The following is a 19,842-nucleotide window of genomic DNA, read 5'->3' as shown; positions in this document are numbered from 1 at the left end:
GCCCCCTGCTGGCCCCACTGACACCTCTTCCAGCAGCAACCTTAGTTTTTCCCAGGAGGTCTCTAATCCAGGTACTAACCAGGCTCACACCCGTTGTGAGTTGCAGGTGATATGGCTGCTAGCTAAAATACACTGTAATGTTCTTTTCCTGAGCTCCTTAAAGAAATGACATCTCTCAATCTCCATCACTGGCCATCGCTGCCCCCCTCCACCCCTTCTTACCCTGTGTCTTTTCCCATCCGGCAGGACACCTTGCGAGACAAGCTGCGGCCCATCTCCATTTCCGTCACTCACTCCATCAAGCGGGCGAGGCTCTCCAACGTGCCCTCTGGCCAGCTGGGGCCACTGCTGCCAGTGCTGAGTACCGCCACGTCCAACACTCTGCAGACAGAGGTCAGTGCTCTCTCCATGCCTCACCAGGAGGGCTTCCCTTTTCCCTCTGTCATCAGTGCCAGACTTATCTCACTGTAGCGTACCCAAATACTGACCCCATTTCCTTTTCTCACATTGAACAATGAACAGCATGCACTAAGGTGCTTTTTTAGTCACTATTAAATAAAACGGGGGATCACAGCCTTAGCCGAAGACCGTACAAATGGAAAATCATAAAGAGCACACTGCAAGATATGAAGCAAGAAAAGATGACAATCTCATCCTTGGATGGGTAGATGTTTCTGCCCAGTTTTTGTTGTGTTTTCATTTGGGTTTCATTAAAAATCCTTGTTTGCCCGACCCTAACCCTAATCCTTGTTACAGGATTTGTAGCAAAACAAGCACCAAAGGGAATTTCTGTCCTTTAGATTCCGGAGATTTCCCCCTCGTCTGTAACACAGCCTTTCTGCCCACGCGTCTCTTTCCTTCCGGCTGCAGGTGAATTTCCTGCGAGAGGGCTGTGGGGAGGACAAGATCTGCCAAAGCAACCTGCAGCTCTCGTATCGGTTCGGGACTCGGCCGGCACCAGCGGACGCCTTCGCCCCTCTGCCTCGGTGAGTGCCGTATCGCTGCAGTCAAGACACGCCCCCGGATTGCAGGACCACACTGGCGCGCTTAAGCCTGGGTCTGTCAGGAAACCAACCGGTAGAACAGGAGGATCCTAATGCGTAACCGTGAATCCCACAGAATGCGGAGTAGCACAGGGACAATCCAAAAGACGAAATCCAGGGGCTAGGTCGATTAGGGAGGCAACGAGAGAAATCCAAAAGACAATCCAAAAATGAAATCCAAAAGGCGTGGTCAAAAGGCAGGAGCAAAGATTAGGTACCAGGAGATCAGTCAAAAGGCTTAGAAACGCGCGCAAGAGAATACTACTGGAGGCTTCTCAATAGTGAGCATGGGTAGGTGTGTGAGTGAAGTTTAAATACTGAAAGGAGAATTTGTGGAATCTAGTGCATGTGGGAATGTGATGGGTTCAATTAGGAATGAGATTGTGAAACTGTGGTTTTGGGAATGCAACGCCCTTTGTGAGGGAGAGTGTGGGGCGTGATAGGGTCGTGTCTTAGACAGGGGTTCCCCATAGGGCTGGGACGAAATAAGTTAGCCAAAGCCCCTGCTGAAATCCTGGTCAGCTGCAGGCTTGCAGCTTGCTCATTCACGTGCAGGATAGACATCGCCAGCTGGGCTCCGTCATTCCAGGATGCCACACCTGGCTTAAAACACCAGGGCTGGGTGAACCTGGGGCAGCTGGAATAACCTCTGTTTGCCATGCATCTGATACATGTGGGGCAGTGTGCACAGCTTTCAGGCAGTGTGCACAGGCCTGATCCCTAAAAGAATTTCAGAGGGAAGCAGAATTGATTAATAATTGGTAATTAAGTGCGGGGAATTGAATGGGGGGGGGGGGTTGAAATTGTAAATTTCAAGTTCAATAAAAATTATTTTTCATTTTCAAGGCATTTCGGTGCCGTTTGTGGGCGGGTGCTCACCTTTGCTTCTCCTTCTATATGAGCAGGGATGACGACGACATGCAAGTCTTCTCACTGTCAAACCAGAAGGCCGTGGCTTTGGAAGTCAAAGTCACCAACCTGCCCTCTGACCCCCGCCGCCCCCAGGACGACGGAGATGACGCCCACGCAGCCCAGCTGCTGGTGGCGCTGCCTGACACCCTGTCCTATTCTGGGTTCCGCGGCCCCCAGGTGCCCGCTGTCACACGCATGCGTTCCCCGGCTGCCGACAACAGCGTCAGTTAGACACAAATCCGGTTCACAGTAGTTTTGATCGGCTGTGTTTTCCCTCTGTGTAGGACAAGCAGCTGGTGTGCCAAGCCAATCAGAACGGCTCCCGGGCAGAGTGCGAGCTGGGGAACCCACTGAAGAGAGGGGCGGAGGTAACCCAGTCACCCTAACAGCGCCACCCGCGGTGTGAAAGACACAGCACTGCCAAACCATCTCACCAGAGGAGCTTTCTGGAACAGAGCTGCATCATGTCCAGGCTTTATGAGTCTGTTTATTAATAGGGAGGATTATCAGAAAAGTGGTTGAAAGAATTTCAATCAACATATGCAGCAAGAGGAGATGTTGTGGGTGTACAGAAGGTTTTTTCCCCCACCGAAACACAGTTGTGGGATTTTAGCCATTATTTTCCAGGTGCTCTCCCAAGATGCCTTAGCAGTCTACATATAATAATAATAATTAATAATTGCTTACACTTATGTAGCTCTTTTCTGGCCACTCCACTCAAAGCGCTTTACAGGTAACTCCCCTCCACCATCACCCCCAGTGTGCAGCCCCACCTGGATGATGTGACGGCAGCCATAGTGCGCCAGAACGCTCACCACACACCAGCTATCAGTGGGGAGGAGAGCAGAGTAATGAAGCCAGCTCAGAGATGGGGATTATTAGGAGGCCGTGATTGGTAAGGGCCAATGGGAAATTTGGCCAGGACGCCGGGGTTACACCCCTACTCTTTTCGAGAAACGCCCAGGGAGTTTTAATGACCACAGAGAGTCAGGACCTCAGTTTTATGTCTCATCCGAAGGACGGCGCCTGTTTATAGTATAGTGTCCCCGTCGCTATACTGGGGCATTAGGACCACACAGACCACAGGGTGAGCGGCCCCTGCTGGCCCCACTAACACCTTTTCCAGCAGCAACCTTAGTTTTTCCCAGGAGGTCTCCCATCCAGGTACTGACCAGGCTCACACCTGCTGAGCTTCAGTGTGGCTGCCAGTTGTGAGTTGCGGGGTGATATGGCTGCTGGCATATACACCTATTCCTCTAGTGCAGACAAGCTCCGACTGACAATACACATTGTGTGTTAATTGTAGTGCAACATGAAGACAACAAGAATGATTACGTGGGAGGTTTGGTCTTGGGTGTGTGACTAGAGAGAAATAGAAAAAACGAGCTCCTGTCCACCGTGACTCTTCTGATGTTTTTTTCCTCTCCCTTTTCGTAAGCCTGTATCTCTTCCCACACCCTAACACAGAATTGATATATCTCTCTCTGCGCCTCCCAGCTGACCTTCTACCTAATCCTGAGCACGTCAGGCATCACCATAGAAACCACCGACCTGTCCGTCACGCTACAGCTGGCCACGTGAGTGCTGCTGCCCGTGTCACTGCAGTCCTGGGTCAAAGTGCGTCCGCTGCACTGGTGCACAGTGAAGAGAGCTGGGTTCAGGGTTGGCCATTATGTGTGTGTTTATCATTGCCATCTGCTAACAGCTGTTTAATACAGCCGAAGAAGCAGCGCCTACGTCACAGGGTGGACCAGTGTAGCTGCTTTTCAGCTGCATGACACAAGAGGCAAAAGCTCTCTTTTAAACCCTCCTGTGTTTGGAGTTTTGGGAGCCGCTGAAAAGAAATTAGGCTCTTTCAGCGTGTAGTCCTCTCTGTGTGGGTCAACGTGTTGCTTTTAAATTCCACTGGGATTTGATTTTGCTGGAAGTGGACTCATCACTTCTGCCCACAGATATTGCTGTAATGGTCTGGTTGTTACTTGGTGTATTGTAATTCTAGTTGTAGTTGTAGCTCAGTGTGTGATTTCCACTTTGCACCAATAGAGGTTTGCTCAGTGGCAATTACTATGTCAAAAGGACTTGTGGATATTACCGTGTGCATTGTAGTACAATTGTCATTATATTACTGTCTTCTTCAGTCTGTGTTTTTTGGGGATGTGCTGACTGTGCCCTCCTGTGTAGTGTGTCACTCTGTGTTTCCTCCTCCAGTATAAGCGAGCAGCCTGACTTGAAACCCATTAAGGCCCGAGCAAAAGTAGTGATAGAGCTCCCCCTGTCAGTCACTGGGTAAGTGAGTTGTTTCTACAAGCCCCTGGCTAATGTACAGTAGACGTCACAGCAGTTCTTCAGGTTGTCAAGGCATAAACCCTCTGCCCCAGCAACACAGGGCTCGCTTGCTAATCCACTGCACTGTGGCCTTAGAAATAGAGCGCGCAGTTCTCACGTAGAGCATGATTCAGCTGTGACCATAGACTCCTGGGTTTTACTTATCATGGGTGTTTTAAATGAAGGGCAGAGCATTGCCTTCGTATTTACATTGACAAAATAAATGTCTTTTTGTCAAAAGTAGTTTAATTATTCTGCTGCAAAGTGAACAGAATTGTTCCTTAGGTTTATGCCCTCCAGGCATGAAAAAACTTAGTGTTATGTTACTAGTTTAAGCAGAGTTTCACATTAATGTTGCCCGTCAGTCCCACCAGAAATGGTGTACTTGTGTCTCCCTTAATATGAATTATTCTTGGTGACAGACGAAGGAAAATCAGTTTTTGTGAGTCACGTCAGCACCACAGATTAAAGCCCAAATGCCGTTGCTGTGTGGCGCTGACAGTGGGGGGGTGTTTCTGCAGAGTGGCCCGACCCCACCAGCTCTTCTTCAGCGGGGCGGTGAGGGGTGAGAGCGCGATGACGTCACTCGAGGACGTGGGCAGTCCGGTGGAGTACGAGTTCACAGTGAGTAAGGGATGCACATCCAGCAAGCCACACCTCTGTCTTTATCTCTCGGTCTTTCCCTTCTCGGCACTCCTTCAGCGCGTACTGTCACACAAAACATCGCAAAGGCTAGTCAAGAGTCTCTTAGACAGTTACAGACACGCTGGCTCCTGAATTCCGAACTCTCCCGCGCCTAGATCCTTATAGGAAGAAGCATGGATTTGATTACCTGAGTGTTTTGAATATATGATTCCTTTTAGTTAATATTTGGATTCCTGTATCTTTTTTGAGATAAAATAATGTAAATTACAGCTCTGACTAGTAGTAAGATTATTGAAAAGTAATCATTACTTTTCTGTATAATACTGTATATACAGTAAATAAATCAGTACTGTAGGAATGTTTTTAGACACAGGATTGTTGTCAGAGTAACATTTATGAGTAAGTACGAACATCCTCCATCTCTGATTTCCAATTTTTCTCATCTCTAATTTCCATCTCTAATTTCTGAGACTCTCTTCTATGTCTCAGTCATGAATCCAGATACTTAATGAATTTAAATGTCTGAATGTTTACTCTTTATGTCCCACCAATGGAATATTGATTCCTGTCTTCAGTGTTTTGATTTGCCTATTGAACCTTCATTTGCAGGTGAAAAGTTGGGTTTTTCCTGATGGTGTTATCTGAACCTTGTGTCTGTGACCCGTGTCTGTATCTCAGGTGACCAACCCAGGGCAGTCCTTACAGACACTCGGCTCTGCTTTCCTGAATGTCATGTGGCCTCACGAGCTGGCCAATGGGAAGTGGCTGCTCTATCCCACTAGCATGCAGTTCAAGGGACACCCCAACACTCGCTGCACTGCCTCTGAACCCCTTGACGTCCTGGGGCTGAACCGTAACTCCCACTCCCAGGCTGCACAACACTCGGTGAGGGCCTGCACTCAGGGAACAGACTGGAGCAGGGGTGGACGAGGGTATCTGTGTAGTACAGTTATTGGCCACATTTTTGTAGCTCTGTTACTGCACACAGGACACCAATGCTGTATTAAATTACTTTTAGCACAGTTAAATCACCCAGTTTCCTTCGTTCCTTAAATCAGTAACATGGAATAAGAGGTGAGAGCAAACCGTTCTTTCTCATTCAGCCAGTTGCTGTTTTGGATGCTGTGTGGTTTTGGAAGAATGTTTTTGTGTAGTTACAGTATGTGCATTTCGATGAGACTTTCATTTCATGCTCAATTTGTTTATTGGCTTTCATTTCAGCCAGTGTTTGCCTACATTGCAGCTCAATTGTTACAAACTATAATTCAAATGCTTGAATGTGTATAACCATTGATTACAGGCTTAAACATTTGGATGCTAATACGCAGGTCTCTGTTGAACACACCTTTGTATTCTGTGCTGTGTAGCTCTTAAATGGAAGATGTCTCCCACCCAACAGAGCTCTCACAGCAGGAAGGGGAGGTCCCATCCAGAGGAGCAAGACAGGATACTCACTCAGAGCATCTTGGGTAGGACAACGCCAGCCGTAGCTGCTTCAGAGAGGAAGAAGTCACTGACGCTGGTGAGCGATTCACATCAGTAGGGCCTACGTCTTAGTGGCTGTGTTGACCTGCATTGATCATACCCACAATGCCAAAGTTAATTATGCTCAAATAGAGAGTACATACAGTATGTATAGTGTGTTTGAATAATATAGCTGATTGTTAAATGATGTCATTGATGCTCCAGAACTAAACCATGCAGGTGCACGTAATAACGAAACTAAAATACAAAAGGGTAGGAGCGCCCTCTAGAGGAGGGATGACGATCGTGAAAGTTACACCCTGCATGGGTTGCTAGTCATCCAAAAATAACATTTTTTATTTCAGAATTGCCAGATATCTTTTTTAAACTTTTCCAGTTTAAATTGAGCAATGGACTTGGCTCCCCATTCCAATCCTCTCAATCTCTCTGACTTTGCCCATCAGAGCTGTGTGACACAGAGCTCTGTTGTGTCTTACCCTGGAATTAACACCGACTGGAGAATGGATGCACTTCCCACTGATGGCACTACGAATCCATGGGCCACTCTTGGCCTCCAAACCACTAGTTCTCTGCCACTTGAGGAGCCCAAGATGCTAATAGCACAGCCCGCAACCAGCCTGGTGATCACTGGTTGATCATTGTCTTTAGACAACACACAACACTTGTGGTAAAATATCAAGGCCAATGCAGTGACTTGCACATAAGGGTCAAGGAGCAGTATTTGCCAATGCGGTCAATGTTAATGCTCTGACATTCTGGCAATGTCTTCTACTCTGACATTAGGACTGCCTGCTAGGCTCAGCCCGCTGCATGCTCATCCAGTGTCCCCTGCACAGCTTTGCTGGCTCAGCCACATTGAAGGTCCAGGCCCGTCTTTGGAACAGCACCTTCCTAGAGGTACCGGGTTTTACACTGTCCCTCCTATCCTGATTGAGTGCCCATCCTGTCTATTAACCAGGCCATAGACTGACAGAGATCTCATCTGAGTACAAATCAAACACTGACAGTAGTTATCGATTTGGAGATTTACCATTTCCTTGGAGTGAATTTCTTACTGTGCATTCAAAATTATTTGATACATTTAGGTGTGTCAGAAACACAGGTGTTTCTCTAGTAACTGCAAGTGGTATCTCCAACCATTGAACAAACAGAATCAATAAGCTTTTGTATCGCAAACTTTGCTACAGCCATGCAACTCTGTACACTGTGTTCATGGTAGGCCTCATGAAGAAGGCGTAGGATGTTATTTGCAAACTGAGCAATTAACTGACAGGAATTGCTATGTCTGTTCAATTCTGGAAGACTAATTTAAGCAGAAATGTTTTCTGAGGGTCATGTGGCTGTATTGTGTATGTGTTCCAAATCAAACAGCATTTTAATGAAACAGCAGTGAGAAAACTGAAAGTATCTTTTTCAATCCTCTCTTCTCTTCCCTCTTTCAAGCTCCTGTCGTCACAATTCCCATATTCCCTGTTTAATGTCTCTATGCCCGATTTTGACTTGCCACCTGTGTCACCCAGCTAGTTCTCTGTCCTTCTCCTCTGTTTGTCAGGAGTTCCCTTCAGTCAGTGATCTGGAGTTGCTGGTCAGAGCGAATATCACGGTCAAGTCCACCATCAAGCATCTGATGCTGAGGGACGCTGCCTCCGAGGTAGGCCTCACCCCTCTGTGTCACTCCTTCTCCCTGCCGGGCCTGGCAAAGGACAGTGCTGCTGCTGGACAGGCCTGTGGTGCCCCTCTCAGAGCCTGATGTGCTGTTTTTCTCACAGAAAAATGTGCAAATAATTTATTAATTCAGTTAAAGTTTTCTCTTGGGTGGCGCAGTGGTGCAGTGATTAGCATTGCTGCCTCATACAGCTGGGACCCTGGGGTGCTGTCCCCATGACATTTGTATGTTCTTCCCATGTTCAAGTGGGGTTTCTTCCAGGTGCTCCAGTTTCCTCCCACAGATTAAAGGCATGCTGGTAGGTTAATTGGCTTCTTGGGAAACTGGCCCTGATGTGTGTGTGTGTGTGTGCCCTGCAATGGACTGACACCCCATCCAGATCGTACCCTGCCTTATTTCCATTTCCTGCTGGGATAGGCTCCAGCTCCCCGCGACCCTGAATTAGATGAAGTGATTAGAAAATGCATGGATGGAATTTTACTCTCTGACTAGGTTTTGGGAACTTGTTAAACTGTTAACCAATCCTGAGTGATCAGAAGGGTGGTCTTTTGACTAATTTGGGGCACTTTGAGATTAGACAGGATAATCAAACTGACCTTAAATTGAAAGATGGAGATGTGTAAATTTAGCATTACACCTTCTCTGAGATATTTTATAGTGAATTATTACATGTATACTGAATAACAAAGTCATTTGGTCACTCCACAGGTTGTTTATTGCCTTGGTTTGCAGAACATTATCACTTCGTTTTATTCTGCATTTTCACTTTGAAAACCTTTGTGAACAGATTCCATTGAGGATCTACCCAGAGCACGGGATTTCGGATCAGTACGGGATCCCTTGGTGGATCATTCTGATAGCGGTTCTGGCCGGGATCCTGGTCTTGGCTCTGCTGGTGTGTCTGCTGTGGAAGGTAGGCATGCTAAAGCAGAACGAGTTGGAAAAATTTGGCATACGTGAATAATGCAGAACAACAAAGCTGAGAGAGGCGGATTTCTCTTGGCGATCTCTGGAGCACACATGTGATCTTATCAAGAATACCCCAGTGTTAAGGCACAGCTCAGGTGTGCGTGTCTGCTTGAACATAATCTTCTGTAGAGCGCATTCAGGTATGGTGAAGACATCCATTCCATCATTAGCCAATTAAGTCTCTTTCACTTTCAGATAACCATATCAAGATGCATCTTCTACCTGAGGAAGTTTTTTTTTAAATAACTTTGATTCTGCATCAAAATACCCAGCACACCCTGCATCTGATGGCTTGGGCCTTGTGAATCTTTGCAGGACCTACAGTAACACAAATGGAGAAGGATGCTTTTTAGCTATGTATTGTATAAATGGGAAACCAAAATGTTTCCATTGTTTTTTTTTAGGGAGGAGAGTTTCAGGTTGTAATCATTATAAAGTATTTTGGGTGAGCTGTAAGAATGGTTACGAACAAGAGGGTGCCTTTCAGTTCATCCTGCACCTCTGGTTGTTTAGAAAGCCTAAAACTGAACCCAGAACTTGGGCAACCCTGACAACCTGGTTGGGAAGACCTCTACTCTTTCTGTAAGGAAGCACTTTCTATCCTTCATCCTAAATCCTGTTGCAACCCTGGCTCCCAGTTGACCCTGTCTGTACCCTTAGGAATTTCATATAGTCGGATCCTCTCGATCTCTTTTATTCAAGACTGAAGATATTGACTGTAGTTCCTTCAACTTCTCAGTGTATGTCTGTGCACAGCAGGAAAAAAAGTAAGGACTGAAATCAGAGGAAAGAGAAGACAAGATCCTTTCCCCCTCCAGTAGGAGACAGACCTGTGCCATTCTGGGGTGGCTGTGTTGCTGTTCCTCCTGTTGCTGATGAATCTCTGATGCTGAACCTCCCCTCCTTAACCCCCCCCCCCCCCCATCCCCCCTCTCCACAGTGTGGGTTCTTCCAGCGCTCAGAGCGGCGCCCTCAGTATGAGACAGAGTATTACCGCGCCCACCTGCAGGTGCAGCCCTCCGAGGCAGAGAAACAGGCGGCAGACCTGCACTAGACCCCCCCCAAGCTCTTCCCCGTTGCGGTAATCCAGCCTATGCCCTGGGGCAGCTTGTTGTGCTGTGATCTGCTGGGCTACGTGCTCTGTTAGAACAGTTCACCCTGGTACAGTGCAGTTACCGCAGACCTGCAGCACAATCATCCACTTTTCATGTAGAACAAGAGCTGTAATTGATTAGACACAGTCCAGGCTGTTCACTGACAGCTGGAACCCCAAAACCCATTAGAAATCACTATGGTGGTGCACTGACCTTCATAAAATTTTCAGCAGGCAATCATATACAGTATTACAGGCCTTCAGAAATTCTTGTGAGAAGTACTTCAGCAATTCAAACATTTTTTTTGCCTCAAAAATGATTTTATCAATTTTATCAAAAATGAATTATCAATGCTGTAAAGTCCTTTCAATGTCCAGTATAACTTTCTTAAGGCCTGGACACAAGTGCACCAAGGTGTCCTTATACAGAACATCTCCCAATGCCATGCTGGTCCTCTCTACACTGCTGAAAGTTAAAGAAGGTTTCAGTGCAATTCTCTTAAGTTAGTCAAACCACTTCATTGGGGACATTGAGTTCCAAGGAGTAGCGACATTTGGTAAAGATACAAATGGAACCATGGGGGACATATTCCCACGGATCTAATGCACCATTAAAAACATTAGCATCTATCAGTTCACAGTGCCTGTTGTAATCCTGTGTTGCAGTACCATTGTGTACTGTATTTCATTGCACCACGTACTGTACAGTATTTGTTTGAATAAATCAACTAAGGTTCAGTGTTTGGACTTTAGGAAGGCTTCCTGAAAGAGGTTACTGGTAGTCAGATACTGAGTGCAGGGTCACATCGGCAGCCAAAGAGGTAAACAGTTACTGTAAGTGGAAGTCCAGAGAGGCGGCCCGATCTTCAGTTTCCATTTGCACAAGTGAGTGGACGGAGAGAAGAGTTGCACTCTGAGTCTCTGAGCACATGCACCAAACAGGAACAGAGTAGCAACGTCAGGCTAGGTTTGACCAACTTCAGAACATACCGGGTGAAATGCTGCACAAAGCCTGGCCAGAGTGAACTTTTCTAGAAGACATTGTGTGTGTTTCATGAAATCACTGCTGGGCTTGTGTGTGTGTGTCACTTTTTTAAAACTGTGCCATTGAACAAAACTCGTTCATTCCCCATAAGAAACATGCTGGTCCAAGTACATCCCAAGACAGTCCAACGGCACATTTTATCAGACATGCTGTCATGGCCTAGTTAGCTTTTGGTCCTGTTGTGTGAGACACAGGCAGATACCAAGCAATAGGAGGATGTATTTATACTGTCAAACTCTACTGAATGAAAAAGAAAGGACTTTAAGTCTTTTGTCTTTATTTTAGCTGTCTTTTATCAGTGTAAAAGGTTTTTTACTGCCGTATCATGTCGCTGCATCAGTAGCTTAGTCCTTCATACAGTATATGACACTGGAGCACAAACACTAAAGCATGACCATGAGATCGCAGACTCGCAGATTGAGTCCTGACCCACGTCATATGAATATGCTGGCTGCTCCCTGTAGTTCTGGGTTTGATACCCTCAGTACGTGAGGCTAAAACACATGGGCCAGAGTGGTTCAGAAGATCAGACTGGCATCCACTCATTCTCAGTCTTTCAGGGTCAGCTCAAAGGAGTTTTTGTATATGAGACATTCCCAGCCTGCATGTTGTGTATGATGTGGGAGGTGGTTTTTGCTTGATTAGCGATGTCTTGCTTTGGTTAGCTGCTGTTTATAAAGCTTTTGTGTTTGTTTGCAGTGCTGCACCACATCTAGAGAGACTGTAGTTATATACTGTCAGCAGATGGTGGAAACTGCATGATTCTCAGTTGTTTTTAACATGGTTGTTTTCCTTTTTCTTCCATGAAATCTGTCTACGGTGCAAAAATGAGAAGAGGCAGAGTGAGAAGCTTCTTGTCCAGAGTCCTTCAAACACATTTGCTTTTTGTGTAAAAAAAGAAGGATATGCTGTGAGATGAAGGTGTGAAAATGACAACTGTGTCAATGATTCTGGTCACCCTTCAGCGGTTTCAAATTAAGCAGCAGATGAGTGCAAATGTTATTGAGAGGTGTTTCGGTAGTCCAGTTTCATCTGTTTCAAACAATAAGGGAGTTTCCCTGTGTCCTGGCCATATTCCCCTCTGGCCTTTACCAATCACGGCTTCCTAATAATCCCCATCATTATACTGGCTTCATCCCTCTGTTCTCCTCCCTGCTGATAGCTGGTGTGTGGGGAGCGCACTGATGCACTGTGGCTGCTGTCGCATCATCCAGGTGGGGCTGCACACTGGTGGTGGTGGAGGGGAGTCCCCATTACCTGTAAAGCGCTTTGAGTGGAGTGTCCAGAAAAGCGCTATAGAAGTGTAAGCAATTATTATTATCTCACCGCTCCCGGTCTCCCAGTGTCCCTGATCCAGTACCGTCTGTCTCGGTGCTTCTGGTCTCTGTCTGGGCCTTGGATGTGTCTGTGGATGTGTGTGTGACCCCTGTGCTCTGCTCTGTTCCGCAGTGTGGGTTCTTCAGGCGGGCTCAGTACAAAGACACGGTGCCACAGTACCACGCAGTGAAGATCCCGAGAGAGGACCGGCCGCAGTTCAAAGACGAGAAGACCGGCACCTTGCAAAAGAAAGAGTGGACCACACACTGGAGCGACGGGACCTCCTGAACCCCCCCCCGACTGCAACACTACCCCCCGCCCCATCCCCCGTGCACCCCCTGCAAACACGCACCCTCCACTATACACTCAGACGGACTGGCCACACGGGGTTTATCGCAGTGCGGAGAGTGGGAGAGAAGACGACAGAGAGCTCTGCCACCTCTACAACGCGCCACGCTCACGCGCTCCGATTCGCCCTTGCCCACCCAGACTGCAAACGCTGGCGCCCGCAGAGCCGATGACAGAGAAAACAGACTGAAATGCAAACTCTTCTAAAATCCCTCTGCAACCCCTGCGATAAGGATGCTTACACACACAAGCAGCTCCGATGCGCTGCAGAGGCCGAGTCTCGAACAGCCAAACCCTGCCAGGGTGCCTGGGTCCGATCAGAGTGCCCATACAAGCAGCGCTCTGGGGTGATCGGCAAAACCATGACAATCTCGGACCTACACACACCTTACACGCTGGAGTTAGAGGTGCAAAGCTGCTTGAACTGTACATGAAGAAATTCCTTTTTAACCTCACTGCACTGGCAACATAGCTGATTTTCAGAATGACACAGGTCTACAGTCAGCCCTGCTGGAACTGAAGGGGCAGAGCCCTTAGTTTGCGATAGACTGATCAGTTGTATTGGTGTTGAATGTGTCTATCCATATCACAGGACCGGCACGCAGGCATAGCAGGACAAGTTAAGTCAGCCTCCTAGACCTATACCTATACAAGTAAAGACCTTCCTTGTCACAGATCACTGCTGTAAGGCAGTGGCTAAGACGTAGAATCCTGCAGAACATGAATGCCAGCAGAATCCCTGTGCATGTTAGCAAACTCTGCACAACAGAGCAAGTCAAATCAGCTCGTGCAAAACTTAATTCAGCCTGTTATTATAACACTCCTGGTCACCTTCGATCTGAACAACGTGTGCTCTGAAAATATTAACCTTCAGCATGATGTGCAAATTCTCCGGTGAACCAGAGCAACTCTGCCAGATTTCAATGAGGGACATGGATAGTTATTTCTGAGACATGTAGAGCAGGATAAACACCTGTCCAGTGTTTAAACTTGGATGTGTATCTTATTTGACCTCCTAAAAGCAGATTGCTATTATTAAGCTTAGAGACAGGTTCTGAAAGACAGCTTTAAGGGAACCATCAACAATTCATTTTTATGTGATAGCTTGTGTACTGTATATCTTAAAGCTCTCAGCTCCAGTCCCGAAGGGCTGCATTCCTGCAGGTTTTCTAGATCTTCTTTAATTGCCCCTGTGGAAAAACTGTTGCATTGTTCCAGTTGAGTCAAAAATTCGTTTGGTTAGATTGTTAAACATTATACTTCATTGAAAAGACAGGACTGGGTTTGGGAATCCATCTCTTAAAACTACCTTTTTCAACTTGTACAATATAGTTACTCAGTTTGTTGAGCTCTTTACCTGTCAAAATGAAATTGTTCACTACCTTTAGAACTTAGTCATTATTAGGGCCTTGCTGTGGCAACCTCTGTCTGTCCTCTGAGAGCTGTCAAGAGTATAAGACTATACAGTAATGTACAACACTGTGCATGGGTTACACTGGACTCTTGGGAGCTCAGAAACATCTGTGTCTGAGTGCATCTTTAGATGTTTTGCAGTGGGTGATGCTGGTGTACAGACTGGTTACTTTGAAAGAAAAACTAAGGCTCTGTTGTATTATAGCAGATAATTAAAATAGCATCAGCAAGTTCCTCACATAGCTTTTAGGTAAGGCGGAAGGAAACACTGTGACGGTTTTGTAAATACTTGATCATTTAGAAAGTAATTTCACAGTACAGAAGAGGTCAGGATTGTGGGAACATAGTTTAAAAGACATCATTCTTTTTTTCCTTTTTACTTATAAGTGCCTTATTGTTGGACTGGCCAATTTAACACCTGAAAATTGCTTCCTTTCAAGTTCCTTACTTGTCTTAAATCTGAAAGATGTTCATAGGGTTTGCATTTCCTTTTGATATTCTGCCTTGCTCATTGTGCATTCTCTTACATCTTCTTTTTCATGTTTTTGTTTGTATTGTGATGAACCGGACTTATGTATACAAGCTCGAGGACACTGATTCACTCTTAGTCGCATTTAAAAACCTTTTTAAGAGCTATAGCTGACAAAATAAGTCCATTCAGGCAATTTTAATAGTGCCAGTATTTGCAACTGTAAGTGTCCCAATAAACAACTTGTAGGTTCTGAAATGAGGACAGAGAGAAGTTAAAAGCTTTGAAAAATGACCACATTCTTGAGGGTTACTTATTTTATAGCCACTTTAAAAATGCTGAACAGGTCCCACTCTGCTTCCCAATATCAGGGAGTTCTATAGATTAGACTCATCATCACATCACTAAACTGTGTAAAATTACAGGGGGCGCTTGACCTCCAGTCACAGCTCTGTTCTTCTGGGTTTGGTCATTTACACTAGAAGATGTTTTAGGCAGGGAAAAGGCCACAACACGTGAACAATCAGAAGTGAAGTTGGCTTCAAAGGAACGGAAGTGTCTACCCTACTTTCTAACAGTCAGATTGTGAGCTCTTGTTGAGAACCTGTTTTTTTTTTTGGGGGGGGGAGGTTCATTTGTTTTTGCAAGAATAATTAACAAAGTGCACAACCTGAGCTGTAACACAGAATAACAGTTAATGCCCGGACTCGTCACGGATGTCGGAAAGGACGAACCGTGGAATGGCAGGAGAGCAAAAATAGACCCTATGCGTAGCGGTGAGACTGGCGTTAGCCCGGGCTCAGCTGTTCAGGAAATGCCGTATAGAAACCTGCGCCCTCAGGCCATGGACAGGAGTGACCTGGTGCTGGGCGGGTCTCAGGACATCCGAACCTCAATATTGAGCCAGGAGCAGAGCAGACACAGGAAGTAAATAGGCTACACAACAAGACACACCAGAAAGACATGAATAATCACAGGGAACTAGGAACAGGAGAGAAGCAGAGCGCCCTCTAGGTGAACTGGGCGTGACAGGACTAGGATCCACAGGAAGCAAAAACAGATGCTTTAAAAGCACTTGTGCATCATCCGTAGTGAGCGAGTGACCTGAGGTGTAAAGGAACTTGTAAGGACCTTGCAGGGTTGAACCTGGCCAGTCCAGAGTTGCGGGGAGGGGTATGTGTTCTTTTATGTGTGAATAAACCAGGGAGAAGGTGGGTGGACACACACACACTCACATGCATGTTCACAGTCTAATCCTCATTGGTATTGCTGGACAATCTTTGTTGCATGAAGGTTTTATACACCTGCTTGTAATGTTGAAACCATTTTATTTATTCTGACTGTCCCCTTGTAAAAACACAATGAGAAAAATAAAGTCTTCAGGCAACAAGTGCAAGGGCCTGAGAGTGAGTGTGTTGGTGCACCCTGACTGTTGTGCATGTTCTTGTGCCAGATCAGTGCTCAACCACAGACAGCACCGTACGGCAGAAAGTACAGGGCTCAACTTTTCAGTAATGGCAGGGAAGGGGCCTACTACTAATGGAAAAGGTCAGATATTACGGTAGGCACTAATTACATCCATTAAAAATGCAATCAGTGTGTTTTAGATGCTGTTATCCTTATAATTAGATTTATTGTATCCACTGCCCATGTTACTCTGTGCCCCTTGAAGGAGGTGAGTCAAAAAAGCACTTAATAGACTATTGAGAGCTTATGCTAGTCCAGGAGATTTGTAATCCTCCAGTTTTTAAGTGGTTCTTGAAATCTTCAATGGGCTAAAGACCTATACATCTGAAATTGTGATCAATACAGTAACTAACTCAATTGATTGGGTGATTAAATGATCATGAGGGTTGAAACCTAGTTGACAGCCAAACAGTGCAAATTAACTCAGGTGGGTAGCTGCGTCAGCATGCGTAGTCTGCAGAGGAACAAGTAATAGGTTTATTCCATGCTGAAAAGAGAAGAGAGAAAACACAACGTTTCGGCTGTGAAGCCTTCTTCAGGTGTGAGGCAAATTAACTGCAGTCAATACTGTAGCTTGTTTCAGACTTCAAAAGTCTCGATCCCCCAGTATCACATTTCCTCCTACCTGGCCTCTTCTTCATTTAATCGGGCAAGTTGGCCCAACAGAGTTTTCACTCATGCTGTTGACCTTCATAATCAACTCCAGCTCGCCCAGCAACTTGGAACAGGACTAGCCTGATGCACATGAGGTGTGTGTCCAGATCCATTCATGTTCTTCAAATTAAATTCTCAATTGTTTTTTTTTGTTATTTTATTGTTTGTTTTTAAACTGGTCATGCTGGTACTGTTAAAACTGTACATCATTTTGTGCTTTATATTTATAAATGTATTTAATTATACCGAATTAATGATTAAAAACAATCTAGAAATCCCATATTTCTGTTAATATATCTAATTTATTTTTTGACCTGCATCAAATGGGGGGTAGGGGTCTGGTGTGTGGGTTTGCCTGTGCTGTGTAACGTTTGTGTTTGTCTGCTGAATCAGGATGCGAATGTCTGTCTGCACATCTGGGCATGCACAGCTGTTTTTGTGTGAAGGGGGTTGCGTGGCTTGGTGTCGGCCTGTGTGAATGTAAGAACAATCATGAGTATCTGTGTAGATCTTATCCATTGACAGTGCCTTTTAACGCCAAGAATGTGCAAATCTTTAGGTACAGAAAAGACTCCGTCTAGGTTTCTTACTGTATCCACCCCATCCATTCAAAAATGACAAAAGAACAGGTAAAAGAAGCCATTCTATCATATTGCAACTCATGACTGGCAGCCCACTGAAGCTTACCAGGTGTGAGCCTGGTCAGTACCTGGATGGGAGACCACCTGGGAAAAACTAAGGTTGCTGCTGGAAGAGGTGTTAGTGGGGCCAGCAGGGGGCGCTCACCCTGCGGTCTGTGTGGGTCCTAATGCCCCAGGATAGTGACGGGGACACTTTCGTGTAAAAAGGCGCCGTCCTTCGGATGAGACATAAAACCGAGGTCTTGACACTCTGTGGTCATTAAAAACCCCCAAGGCTTTTCCCGAAAAGAGTAGGGGTGTAACCCCGGCGTCCTAGCCAAATATCCCTCCCTGGCCTTTACTAATCACGGCCTCCTAATAACCGTGTGGCTTTATCATTCTGTTCTCCTTTTGCATTTGAGAACAGGTTTAGTACGGAGCTATGGATTAATTTCAGCGTAAAAGTGCGTTGCAATTTCTCTGAAGTTAGCGCACAAGTTTAGCACGGAGCTGCGTGCTAACCGCGGGTTATTACGCTGTTTTTAGGTCACTGCAATTGATCCAGAATGAGCAAAAAAAAAACTATTAAAGACGAAATATAAAAGTCGGCGCGCTTTGCTTCTCTGGTGACGGCGCTGACCGCTTTCGCACAGACTCACACCGTATCGTTGAAGTTTGGCTGCATTTTCACAAGTCGCCACAAGGCGGCACAATGATGCCACGTTTAACGCGTCCCGCACTATCCCGCTTTGAAAGCGCCGTTACACCCCGTTTGACTTGGATACCTCTTGAGTTCGGACCTGCATATTAATCGTGTTGAAGCCTGAGGGCAGTTCATTATAAACTATAACGTGAGCACTAGTCGTCCATTATGCGTGGTGAGCATCAGGCCCTCCGAGAGCTCAGATGAGGCCCGGGCCATTTCACATTTTGTGGCCAACACATTGTTTGGGAAGAGGGGTAAAAGATATTTTAACGTTAAGAATGGCCTGATGGGAAGAATAAGGCGGGCATTTTGAAACTCCTAAAGAATGGTAGATTCAGTTTTTTCACAGCTGTGGGCTTTAGACGAGAATCACACAGTATATGGTAAGTGAAGGACCATGCACCCTGGGCTGAGGTGAGGCCCGGGCCTGCTGCCTCCCCCTCCTCTCGTAGGGCCTGGTGAGCATATTGGTGCACTTTGGCTGCTGTCTTCATTACCTGTAAGCGCTTTGAGAAGCGACAGGGAAGCGCTATGTAAGTGTTTGGATTGTTTGTTTATTTTGTGGTGTTATTACCGTGTGCGCCCCGGTAAGCGGTGGTTGGCGAGACTTCAGCTGTCGGAGAATAATGCGTCCGTGTCTTATCCTACTGTTCCTCCACCGCTAGGTGGAGCCGTAACGCTGCGCAGAGCTGGTCTCCGCACGAGAAATCGATGGAGATGAGCTGACGGAAACACGTCTGGGTGTTCAAGTGTCGTCGTTTTTTTATTGTACGATGCTTTCGATTAAAAAAAAAAACAACGTTTGGATTATAGTAAGATAAACCTTAAGAATACAATTTAACAGTAAACTTCCACGTGTTATCGGAAAAACGGCCGGGCTTAAGTCTTGCGTACCTCTTGAAGAGGTATCGGCTTGTCTTCAACGGTCTGGCTCTGAGGAGGGGCGCGGGCGGAAATATTAGCTGCAGCATTCAATTTGAAAGTTGAAATTATTGTTATTTTTCCATCTGGGAGTGCGGTGGGGGCAGTTGCGTTAAATTATCCCCCCTGGGGATGAATAACGTATTATGAAATGAGTTGAATAGCACATTCCCACACAATACTCGACACCAGTTTTACATTCTCAACTGTTCTCCTGTTTAGTTACAGTTGAGAGGTGAATTTTGAGGAGTGTGGAACAACATGCCACCCTGTCTTGCCGTTGAAGCCGACACCCTGGCTTCCGTCAGGAAACGGCGGGATGAGATTCAGGATCAATTAACTGCTAACTAGCACACAGGTCATACGGACCGACCGGCCTCCTCTCGTTCGTAACTTTTCTTCTGTTCTTGAACACTTCTAACTTTCCACCGTTACTCAGCTGCCAGAAAGACTAGTAAGCCAGCGGCACTGCTGAATGGCGTGACAGCCCTAGAGGGACACAGCTCGTAATCAAGCTCACCTGAATGTGGTGTGTGTGTGTGAAATTCACCCCGACCTTATTTTAAAAGAAATCACCGCAGAAAAAAAAACGGACTCCGAAGCCGCAGCCTTTATAAAGAAGTGAGAAGGATCGCATTCAAAGCGACGCTTCCGCAATACACCTGTGGCCAATTCCGCGCCGCGCCGCGCCACGCTGGCTTGTACCAGTCCGGAAGCTGTTCCTGAACCCGTCGCGCTGCCGTG

At 46.2% G+C, this 19,842-nt stretch overlaps 1 protein-coding gene across 4 annotated transcripts in view; it reads left to right on the top strand.

Annotated features, from left to right (window-relative positions):
- The window catches only part of itga7 (integrin, alpha 7), a 53,247-nt gene extending 36,116 nt beyond the window's left edge, over positions 1-17,131 (top strand). Inside the window, exons 13-26 of one of the 4 annotated variants that reach the window (XM_088915622.1) lie at positions 247-393; positions 871-986; positions 1,949-2,132; positions 2,240-2,323; positions 3,453-3,532; positions 4,164-4,241; positions 4,802-4,904; positions 5,604-5,810; positions 6,325-6,447; positions 7,194-7,307; positions 7,963-8,061; positions 8,864-8,989; positions 9,986-10,126; positions 12,633-17,131. In XM_088915622.1, the coding sequence (XP_088771748.1) occupies positions 247-393; positions 871-986; positions 1,949-2,132; positions 2,240-2,323; positions 3,453-3,532; positions 4,164-4,241; positions 4,802-4,904; positions 5,604-5,810; positions 6,325-6,447; positions 7,194-7,307; positions 7,963-8,061; positions 8,864-8,989; positions 9,986-10,099 (1,575 nt within the window). In that variant the 3' untranslated portion in view covers positions 10,100-10,126; positions 12,633-17,131. Of the gene's footprint in view, positions 1-246; positions 394-870; positions 987-1,948; positions 2,133-2,239; positions 2,324-3,452; positions 3,533-4,163; positions 4,242-4,801; positions 4,905-5,603; positions 5,811-6,324; positions 6,448-7,193; positions 7,308-7,962; positions 8,062-8,863; positions 8,990-9,985; positions 10,127-12,397; positions 12,437-12,632 lie in introns of those variants that run through there. The other 3 variants (XM_088915631.1, XM_088915613.1, XM_088915640.1) reach the window with 3 other exon arrangements.
- The last annotated feature ends 2,711 nt before the right edge of the window (positions 17,132-19,842 follow it).

The sequence above is a fragment of the Atractosteus spatula genome, chromosome 1, assembly GCF_055471065.1.
Source record: "Atractosteus spatula isolate fAtrSpa1 chromosome 1, fAtrSpa1.hap1, whole genome shotgun sequence".
NCBI lineage: Eukaryota > Metazoa > Chordata > Actinopteri > Semionotiformes > Lepisosteidae > Atractosteus > Atractosteus spatula.
The sequence above is the reverse complement of the archived record's forward strand: the minus strand, read 5'-3'. Positions and strand labels throughout refer to the sequence as shown.